Raw genomic sequence first — 11408 nt, 5'->3', positions numbered from 1 at the left:
GTGTGCCCCTTGAAACTCATTGGATGAATAGATATATGATCTAAGGAAATGATGTCATCATTACATTGTTTGTAGTATGAAAGCTGATGGGTAGAGAGAAGATTTTAATTTGTATCCAGATTTAATTCATCTCGGAGACCAGGGTAAGAAACTAAACTATGATCTCATTTCATTATATTTTTTTATGTGAGTTTTAATGTATATTTTCACTATAATGAGTGTTATACTATGAAATCAACATCGGAACGATTCCCAATGTAGTTCATTTTCATCTGGTCATTTTGGAACCCATGAACAAGTTATGGACTGTGATGGCTTCTGTGGGTTCAAGGGTTGCAGTAGCTGTATAACCGACTGTTGTGTTCAAATTTACAGTATCACGGCCGGGGAATGGCTTCCAATAGCTGTAAAAGCAAAATTCTTTCAAATGTTCTTTCCTGTCTTAACTACAAGACTGGAAAATTCATCATTGCAGAAAGCAAGAGAATCGGCACTTTGTACAGAGTTATACAATTATCCATCATTGGATACCTTGTTGGGTAAGGAACTCAACAAATTAATTTCCACATTTTCAAGATGTATCCCCTTATAATGATATAAGGGCATATTAAATGTTATTAATCAAATACAATCTAGTCCATATATTTGTTAGTTCACATAAACGTAACGTGTAAAATATATTCCAATCAATATTTTAAACCCCTAGTAAGCTCCAACCTGCATTTAGATCTTCTTGATAGGAACTTATGAAGGTTAAGATTTTTAGCTATCATGAAGATCCTTCCATCCAGCATTATATTTTTGATAAGCGTCAGCCTGGTATAATTCTAAACTTAAGCAGATTTTTTAAAATCCTCATTGAGATAGCTATATTGTCCTCCTGGTCTACACAGGTATGTATTCCTGAGCAAGAAGTCCTACCAGGCCAAGGAGGAATCTATCCAGAGCGCTGTGATTACCAAACTGAAGGGAGTGGCGGTCACCAACACCGCAGAGTCCGGACGGATGGTGTGGGAGCCTGTGGACTATGTCATTCCACCCCAGGTCAGACTAACTACAATCCCATTTAAGTCCTTTGATGTTAATGTTTGGTCTTATTTCTATCTCATCCACTGTGCTTGACTGCTAGAATAAATATAATTATAAACTGGGTGGTTTGAGCCCTGAATGCAGCTTGGCTGAAAGCCTTGGTACTGAATAACAGACCGTATACCACGGTATGACAAAATATTTATTTTTACTGTTCTAAATACATTGGTGTAACCAGTTTATAATAGCAATAAGGCACCTCGGGGGTTTGTGGTATATAGCCAACATACCACTGCTAATGGCTGCATTCAGGCACTCCGGGTTGCAGTGTGCGTAAGAACAGCCCTTAGTTGTGGAATATTGGCCATATATCTCACCTCCTGCACCTCCTGCGGTTCCAATGGTAACCGCCCGTTCCACCCCGTCCCTCCCCCCGGAAGCCTCATCGTCAGAGAAAAAACTCTGTATCACATCTGTTGAATGTGTTTGTTTACCTTTATGCACACATTTTTGTGGTCACTCTCCCTTCAATTTTCTCACTGTTAATCATGAATGGTGAAACGTCTATACAGCATCTGCATGACAATATTTTATCTCAATTAATTTAATGAGAATATGCATTTAGATCTTCTTGATAGGAAGTTATGAAGCTTGAGATTTTTAGCTATCATGAAGATCCTTCCATCCAGCATTATATTTTTGAATAGCATCGGTCTGGTATAATTTTGCCACAATATATTCATTGATGAATATACTGTATATGTTTCATATAACTGTATATATTTCAAGTAGATTGATGAACAAAGATACTGTAAGTCAAAACATTGCATTCAAGGCAAAATAGTTGGTAAAGCTGCAATGGGTAAATCAATAAAAAAAATACTCAGACAGGAACACAGGCAGACAGACATATAAACTCACAGACAGGCATGTTTCCCTCTCTCTCTATTCACTAATCTCCATCTCTCTCTTCTCTCTCTCCCTCCCACCTTCCTTCTGTATGCATCTCTTTGCCTGCCTCTTTATCCCCCCTCTCTCTCTTTCACCCACTTCACCCTCTCCCTCCTTCTCTCTCTCTCTCTCCCTCCCTCCCTCCCTCCTGCAGTCCTGCACTCTCTCTCTGCTTCCTCCCATATCCATTCTCTCTGTCCTTATTTCCCTCACACCCCCTCTTCTCATCTATCTCCCTCCTCACTCTTTCCCACCTCTCCAGATAGGATATTGATGCATACATCAATACACTGCATTCAAGGCAATAAAGTTGGTGATAAAGCTGCAATGGGTAAAAGACTCAGACAGACACAGACAGACAGACTTATCCACTCACAGAGTTTGAGTTTTCCCCCAATTATCCAATTGTGGATCCCCAATGATTTTTTTTTTTTTGAATGCAATGTATTCACTTATACCCTGATGCCTATCTATGCTTCAATATCCTGTCTGTGGAGGTGGGAGAGAGTAGAGCGAGGTGTATGTGTATATGCGTTAAGTAGATTGACACACAGATAAGTCAATACATTGCATTCAAGGCCAAAAAGTTGGTGATAAAGCTGCAATGGGTATATTGATGAAAGACTCGGACAGACAGGCAGGCAGAGTATTTCACCAATATACCCATTGCAGCTTTATCACTAACTTTCTTGCCTTGAATGCAATGCATTGATTAATGCATCAATACTTTGATGCATATCTTTTCGCTTTGAATATAATGTATTGTAACGGTTCTCTTGTGGTGAAGGAGAGTCGGACCAAAATGCGGCGTGTAGATTGCGATCCATGTTTAATAAACAAACGTAAAACACGAATCAATACAAACACTACAAAACAAAGAACGTAACGAAAACCTAAACAGTCCTATCTGGTGCAAACACAGAGACAGGAACAATCACCCACAAACACACAGTGAAACCCAGGCTACCTAAGTATGGTTCCCAATCAGAGACAATGACTAACACCTGCCTCTGATTGAGAACCATATCAGGCCAGAAATAGAAATAGACAAACTAGACAATGAAACATAGAATGCCCACTCACAATCCCAATACATACACACCACATACAAAAACCCATGCCACACCCTGGCCTGACCAAATAAATGAAGATAAACACAAAATACTTCGACCAGGGCGTGACATGTATTGACTTATGTGTCGTGTCTCGTGATCTATATTCTTCTGCAAATGTGTGCCACACTGACGCTTATCAGTTGATACCAGGCTGGTTTAACACTCTTTAATCTTTTCCTATAGGGTGATGCAGTTTTTTTCATTGTTACCAATTTTATAGAGACACCAAACCAGAAGTTGGGCAACTGTGCTGAGGTAAGGAAATTCCCTTTCTTTGCTTTGTGTTGTCACCTTTAATCACCTTTTAAAAGTGCAATATACACTGTATTTGGTCTGTATTTGTTAAACCATACCAGTTTGTTTGGTATTGTTTCACAGAGCCCTGATGTGCCGGATGGCCACTGTAAGGGAGATAAAGACTGTGCAATGGGAGAGTCAGTGAAAACTGGCCATGGTAGCAATTTTTGAAGACTCAAATTGAATTGAAACAAATTGAAACAAGAAATTATATATAATGTCTCCTTTACTCTTCACAAACATAAAATATAATTTTCTGTAGGATTTAGGACAGGCCGCTGCTTGAGAGACAATGGGAAATCCAGTGGTACGTGTGAGATATATAGCTGGTGCCCCATTGAGAGTTGCCACCAACCACAGTAAGTATGTCATGATATGACAAAATCTAATGAAAATGTTTTGCATTCTACCAGGAAATGGCTTGCTCTCAGTCTTTTTCATGTGTGTATTGTGTGTAATTTCCCTTAAGTTTTGTTTTGGAGTGTCACCGAGGGCTTCATAGGAGCATTGCCGATGATCACTGGAGTGTAACAAAGGGGAAAAAACAGAGCATCTCGAGTCTGATTGTCACCCCCCCTTGAGAGAATGCAAATATTCCCATTGGTTCACTGCAGATTGAAGCCTGTAGTTAAGGCCTTGCAGAAGCTGCATGGGGGCAGAAAAATCCAAAAGTATTAACGGAGACAAAACTAACAATATCATACCTGTGTTGAAGTCCCAAGACCAACTAGAAGATAACAAAGCAAAAGCAATACTATTCAGAAAACACCTACACAATGTCCACTCTTGCCGCAATGACCCTCACTTTGACCTTGTTGATAGAGAAGTACAGAAAACAATATTTACCTCACACCTGACACTTACCTCTCTCCCGACACCAGTAGACCAGTAGGCTCGATCCTAGGCCCCACGCTTTTCTCAATTTACATCAACAACATAGCTCAGGCAGTAGGAAGCTCTCTCATTCATTTATATGCAGATGATAAAGTCTTATACTCAGCTGGCCCCTTAAACGCTCTACAACAAAGCTTTCTTAGTGTCCACCAAGCTTTCTCTGCCCTTAACCTTGTTCTTAACACCTCCAGAACAAAGGTCATGTGGTTTGGTAAGAAGAATGCCCCTCTCCCACTGGTGTGATTACTACCTCTGAGGGTTTAGAGCTTGAGGTAGTCACCACTGTCCTTCACTCAGCACATATCAAAGCTGCAGGCTAAAGCTAAATCTAGACTTGGTTTCTTCTATCGTAATCGCTCCAGTTTCAACCCAGCTGCCAAACTAACCCTGATTCAGATGACCATCCTATCCATGCTAGAATACGGAGACTTAATTTATAGGAAAGGGTGCTCTCAGGCGACACATTTTTTTTTACCATTCGCCCATCAGATTTGCCACCAATGCTCCTTATAGGACACATCACTGCACTCTATACTCCTCTGTTAACTGGTCATCTCTGGATACCCGGTGCAAGACCTACTGGTTGATGCTTATTTATAAAACCCTCTTAGGCCGCACTCCCCCCTATCTGAGATACAGTACATACTGCAGCCCTCATCCTCCACATACAACACCCGTTCTGCTAGTTACATTTTGTTAAATGCCCCCAAAACACGCACATCCCTGGGTCGCTCCTCTTTTCAGTTCGCTGCAGCTAGCGACTGGGACGAGCTGTTAAAAACACTCAAACTGGACAGTTTTATCTCCATCTCATCATTCAAAATCTCAATCATGGACACTCTTACTGACAGTTGTGGCTGCTTTGTATGATGTATTGTTGTCTCTACATTATTGCCTTTGTGCTGTTGTCTGTGCCCAGTAATGTTTGTACCATGTTTTGTGCTGCTACCATATTGTGCTGCTGCCATGTTGTGTTGCTACAATGTTGTCATGTGGTGTTGTTACCATGCTGTGTTGTCATGTGTTGCTGCCATGCTATGTTGTTGTCTTAGGTCTGTCTTTATGTAGTGTTTTGGTGTCTCTCGTCGTGATGTGTATTTTATCCTATATTTTTATTATTAATCCCAGCCTCTGTCCCCGCAGGAGGCCTTTTGCCTTTTGGTAGGCCGTATTGTAAATAAGAATTTATTCTAAACTGACTTGCCTAGTTATATAAAGTTTAAATAAATAGAAGAATCCACCCCGATCCACTGTCGAAGAAACTTTAAAAAATAATCTAAACATCTGGGGTAGACAACATTGACAGCACACTCAATAAACAAGCACCCAATGAATACCTACACCACTTCCTTCTGCCTTGGAAATCTGCAGTTGTTATAATGATTCACAAACCTGATAAAGACCCATACATCACAAGCTACAGACCAGTCAGCCTCCTCAGCCATGTTAGAAAGCTGTTTGAGAGAGTACTCATCCAAAGACTGAGCAGCCACACTGAGGAAATGGGCCTTCTTGGAGTCCATCAGGCTGGCTTCAGAAAAACAAGTTCAACTACAGATAAGACTTTCAGAAGAAATTCTCCAAAATTTCAAGAAAACATTTTTTACCCTGGCCGTCTTCTTAGATATAGAAAAGGGATTCGACAAGATGTGGCATAATGAGTTGTGCTATCGACTTGCAAACATCAACACCAGCTTCCTCCACAACTGCACAAATAAAGTAAAGGCTTCCACAGCAATATCCCCACCATTTACCCCTGAAGCAGGTGTCCCAAAGGGGGCAGTCCTATGGCATTCCTGCTATATATATTAGACATCTATTAACCCCCATCCACCATAGGTCAAGTTTCACAGTTTGCTGACAACCTCTTCTACTGGTCCAGATGTCCTCAACTTGCTGCCAAAAAACTTGAGCTAGAGACATGGTCTAACATGTGGTGCGTAAAGCTGAACCCACGAAAATACTTAATGTGTTCTCTTTACAAGACGCACCATCCAAAAAACAAAGAAACCCATTGAAATCAAGCTTTATGGCAAATTAATAAATGTAGAAAAAGTGGCTAAATTCCTTGGCATCACCTTTCAGAAAAACATGCACTGGACAACACATATCGCGAACATAAAGAGAGTAAGAAAAAAGACTCAACCACTTAAAAACAATGTGCGGAAGAAAATATAGAAAATCACCTCAGACAGTGTTTAAAGTCTATTTCAGCTACATCCGATCTCTCTTTAAATACACCCTACCAGCCTGGATAACAGCCTCACCACAGCAGATGAATTGGCTACTGACAATCCAAAACATAGCAATAACAATGCCCTACAGACTACCAAGGTACACCAGTAATCATTACACCCACAACATATCTGGACTCAGTCAATCATTGGTCAGAAGTTCATCAACAGAGCCATGCATAACCCATTACTGAAGGAAGCTGTGGAAGAGGCCAAATGGACCAGACACACCCATGTCCAGAATGCTCCAAGGTTGAAACTGACCCAACATATTCCACTATCCCGACATAGCCGTGCACAACTGACTCCAATCAGACATTACCATATGTTATTTTATACATACATTTTCTTTTTAAATATACAATTACAGTTTATATTTTTTTCTTGTTCTATTCAATTTAGAGATATCTAACCCTTCCCCCTACCACCTACCCTTCTCCTAATCCGGGTTCGTATCCTCTTCCACCCCTCACCCAACCGCCACCCCTTACCTTTACAAGGGTCCGTATCCTACACACACAGGCACATACACGCACACACATACACGCATGCACGCACATACACACACAGACACATACGCACATACACACACACACACACACACACACACATGAGCATGTGTACACAGTAGTAATCTTCCTTCCCTTTCATCTCTTCAGGGATGGACATAAACACATGTCTATTTTAAGAGAAGCTGAAAACTTCACAATCTTCATAAAGAATTTCATCAGATTTCCCAAATTCAGTTTCTCAAAGTAAGTTATCTATGTTAAAAACACATACAAAATAGACAGACTGGTGGATTTCTGACAGAGTTTTCTTCAAATGTTTAAATGTATAAACTAGAGCTGGAGTCTTTTAATCGGTTAATATGAAGTATTTCAGAGAGCTTTCTGCAATTTGATATAAAAACATTTATCTTTGAAACGTTTCACCCAATTATGAGGGCCAATGTTCAGGACACAGCTGACAAATACCATCTGAAGAAATGTCACTATGATGAGCTCCTTGAACCCTACTGCCCCATATTTAGTCTGGGAGACATTGTTTACCGGACTGGACACAGCTTTCAGGACATGGTTTTGAGGGTCAGTTTTCACAATTAAAAAGTGTATTTGTGGTTGTTATTGATGATGACGTTGATAAGGATGAGGATGTTTTTTTTCAATTACTTTAAGCAGTTAAATGTAGACTCTGTAAGATGTGCATACCATCCAAGAGTAAGCCACCAACAAAATACTTGTACATAAAAATAATGTAAATAATAGAGCATTTCACTATCAATACTCTCTCTCTCTCTCTCTCTCTCCAGGGTGGTTCAATTGGAATTCTGATTAAGTGGAAGTGTGACCTTGACAGAGATCACTCAGAATGCAAGCCACGGTACAACTTTACTCGCATTGACATTAATGCATCCAGAGAGTCCACAGGATTCAACTTCAGGTGACACACATTTGCGCACACACACACAATCACGTGCACACTCACACACACTCAAGAAGTTGACAAATACTACTTCATTTGAAGTCATACTTCAATCTTCCACATTTTTGGTACTCTCATAACAGACATGCTCGGTATTACAAAAATGAGTCTGGAGAAGTCTACCGAACACAATTCAAAGTGTATGGCATACGCATCAACATCATGGTGCATGGAAAGGTATGAAATATTTCTTATTATATGGCTTTTCAGGATGAATGCATCTATTTTGTTTCCTGATGTTTTGACTCCCTTATTGTTACTTTCTTCTATTTTCTACTACAGGCTGGAAAGTTCTGTATCATTCCCACCGTTATCAATATAGGCTCAGGACTAGCTTGTATTGGTGGTGTAAGTATTATTCAACAGACCTGCACATACCTGTACAGTCAAAACAATACTTTCAGATCAACTTGTTTTTTGAAAAGATGACATTCATATTGAGACTATACATATCAATTTCACAGAAGAGGCTGGTGGTCTGTAATGTCTGTAATGGTAGAAACGGAATGGTAGCCGTTCCATGTATTCCATTACAGCCATTCCAAAGTGCCCGTCCTTTTCTAGCGTCTCCCACCAGCCTCCTCTGCAATATAGGTATATAGTATATTTTATTGTATAATATTATTTTATTTTGTATATGTTCATGGGCCTCGTTTTATTGCAGGGGACCTGGCTCTGTGACTGGATTCTTCTCTACCTGATGAAAAAGAGGGAGTTCTATAAGGACTGGAAGTTTGAAAACGTCAAGAAGTATGGCATTTACAATAAATATTTGCCTGAGTTAAAAAAAATAATCCTGGTAACAGAGATTAAGACACTCTTGTTATAAAATGTAATGTTCATTCACACTCCCCCTTCTACAGGAAAGACAGAAACGCGTCTAACATCACAGAACACTATAACGGTACAACAGAGGATACAAAACAAATCCCAGAAGAGCAGCAGCTCACTGACCAATCACCTGAGGTTTAACACCATGGCAGCAGCTCACTGACCTATCACCAGAGGTTTAATCATGACAGGGCGGCAGGGTAGCCTTGTGGTTAGAGCGTTGGGCTAAGGTTGCAAGTTCGAATCCACTAGCTGACAAGGTATGAATTTGTCATTCTGCCCCTGAACAAGGCAGTTAACCCACTGTTCCTAGGCTGTCGTTGTAAATAAGAATTTATTCTTAACTGACTTGCTTAAATAAAGGTACATTTTTAAAATATTTTTTAAACAGTAGCTCACTTAGCCGTACCTAAAGAAGCTGGTTGAGAGAATGCCAAGAGTGTGCAAAGCTGTCATCAAGGCAAAGGGTGGCTACTTTGAGGAATCTCAAATATAACATACATTTGAATTTGTTTAACACTTTTGGTTACTACATGATTGCATATGTGTTATTTCATCGTTTTGATGTCTTCACTATTATTTTACAATGTAGAAAATAGTCCAAATAAAGAAAAACCTTTGAATGAGTAGGTGTGTCCACATTTTTGACTGGTACTGTACATAAAGGTACAGTACATAACACCATAAAGTATCATATGTTAATGAACTTGACAGTTTTGCCATGCATGCTTACTCTATCTATCTAGAATCAAGACTAGACAAGAAATGAGTGAATGAGCAAACTGGTATTTTATACTGTCTTTGTCTGGTCACTGATCACTTGTGAGGTAACACCTTAAGACGTACTTTCTGGGTGAGTTCAAATCTCAGATATCATTATTTTATCTGAATTAGTTAACGATGATGGCATACCAATAGACTACATATGAAGATATAGTGTTACATTAAGATATTCACGTAACATTTCAGGTATCAATATTAAGCTATTTAAATTAGGATAGGATGAACTTGAATGTTTTATTTTGTATTTTTATTTTTCCAGAACAACAGCAATGCCATCCATCTTGTCTAGTGAGTGAGTGGGAGGAGCAGGACAGACAACATCTTTCTCCTCTTTATCTAACCCCAAGCCTAACAACAGTGTACCACACCCAAAGGACTGGACCCCAATGGACACCCAAATGAACTGGACCAACCACTTGTCAGCGAGACAAGTCCTGATAAGGAGTCTACCACATAAGTTGATGTGCCCTCTTGAAGAGAGGTGCTACATTTTGGTACTCATTTCTTACAGACTCATACACAAGAGCAACATAATACTGTAAGTAATTAACTTAACGTCTCTTTAACAATGTGACAATGTTGTGATAAGGTCCGTGGAAGTTAGGCGTCTAAATGGCAGGTCATCCAAAAAGAAGACAAAAAGGAGACCAGTTGGATACAAAAACATACTGTAAAAAATATTATGCAAGTTCCACTTTAAAAAATGTGGCAAATATTTGCTGTATTGATGTATTTTTAAGTATTATATACTTCATATTTTACTGTTTGTGAAACACTAAAAGTTAAGTCCTGTATAAAAAATGTCTAAGATCCAACTTAATTTGATCAAATCCAGAACTGTTAATCTTTCTGTTTAGTTACTTTCATTGATCAGGTCTTAGTGTTAAACATGGCTTTATGTATTTATCACTTTACATTTCTATCCACTTTAACAGGAATTGTTGAGCACAGTGCTCATTCCACTAACTGGAGGTTAAGCTGCAAGCATTGTAGCTTGATGTTTATGACTCTGTCAAGAGTGGCGCGCAGGTGCTAACTAATCAAATCAAATCAAACTTGATTAGTCACATGCGCTGAATACAACAAGTGTAAACTTAACCGTGAAATGCTTACTTACAAGCCCTTAACCAACAGTGCAGTTCAAAAAGAGTTAAGAAAATATTTACCAAATAAACTAAAGTAAAAAATTATAAAAAGTTACAGGATAAAATAACAATAACAAGCACATATACATGGGGTACCGGTACCGAGTCAATGTGTGGGGGTACAGGTTAATTGAAGTCATTTGTACATGTAGGTAGGGGTGAAATGACTATGCATAGATAATAATCAGCGGGTAGCAGCAGTGTACAAAACAATTAGGGGGGGTGTCAATGTAAATTGTCCGATTCATTGTTTAGCAGTCTTATGGCTTGGGGGTAGAAGCTGTTAAGTAGCCTTTTGGTGCTAGACTTGGCACTCCGGTAACGCTTGCCGTGCGGTAGCAGAGAAAACTGTCTATGACTTGGGTGACTGGAGTCTCTGACCATTTTTGGGCTTTCATCTGACACCGTCTATTATATAGGTCCTGGATGGCAAGAAGCTTGGCCCCAGTGATGTACTGGACCATACGCACTACCCTCTGTAGCGCCTTACGGTCAGATGCTGAGCAGTTGCCATACCAGGCAGTGATGCAACCGGTCAGGATGCTCTCAATGGTGCATCTGTATAACTTTTTGAGGATCTTGAGACTCATGCCAAATCTTTTCAGTCTCCTGAGGGGGAATAGGTGTTGTCATGCCCTCTTTAC

At 39.7% G+C, this 11408-nt stretch overlaps 1 protein-coding gene across 1 annotated transcript; it reads left to right on the top strand.

The window, feature by feature from the left end:
* The first annotated feature begins 11 nt into the window (after positions 1–11).
* Positions 12–10420, top strand: LOC109905688 (P2X purinoceptor 5-like). The gene is made up of 13 exons (XM_020503207.2): positions 12–143; positions 376–539; positions 894–1044; positions 3279–3350; positions 3474–3549; positions 3655–3751; positions 7180–7275; positions 7467–7608; positions 7833–7963; positions 8089–8182; positions 8288–8353; positions 8670–8755; positions 8869–10420. Exons 2-13 carry the CDS (start codon positions 391–393, stop codon positions 8975–8977), a joined length of 1269 nt encoding a protein of 422 aa, XP_020358796.1. The 5' UTR covers positions 12–143; positions 376–390; the 3' UTR covers positions 8978–10420.
* Positions 10421–11408: the final 988 nt, after the last annotated feature.

The sequence above is a fragment of the Oncorhynchus kisutch genome, linkage group LG15 (genome assembly GCF_002021735.2).
Source record: "Oncorhynchus kisutch isolate 150728-3 linkage group LG15, Okis_V2, whole genome shotgun sequence".
NCBI classification, from domain to species: Eukaryota; Metazoa; Chordata; class Actinopteri; order Salmoniformes; family Salmonidae; genus Oncorhynchus; species Oncorhynchus kisutch.
Note: the sequence above shows the minus strand (reverse complement) of the source record. Positions and strands in the feature narration are given on the sequence as shown.

What these genes read in the sequence shown, in the direction of transcription:
- LOC109905688 (XM_020503207.2), top strand. Translation starts at nt 391, where the DNA reads ATGGCTTCCAATAGCTGTAAAAGCAAAATTCTTTCAAATGTTCTTTCC. An exon ending in GTCAGTGAAAACTGGCCATG is followed by an intron (nt 3,550 to 3,654) that starts GTAGCAATTTTT and finishes AATTTTCTGTAG; the next exon opens with GATTTAGGACAGGCCGCTGC. An exon ending in GAGAGTTGCCACCAACCACA is followed by an intron (nt 3,752 to 7,179) that starts GTAAGTATGTCA and finishes TCATCTCTTCAG; the next exon opens with GGATGGACATAAACACATGT.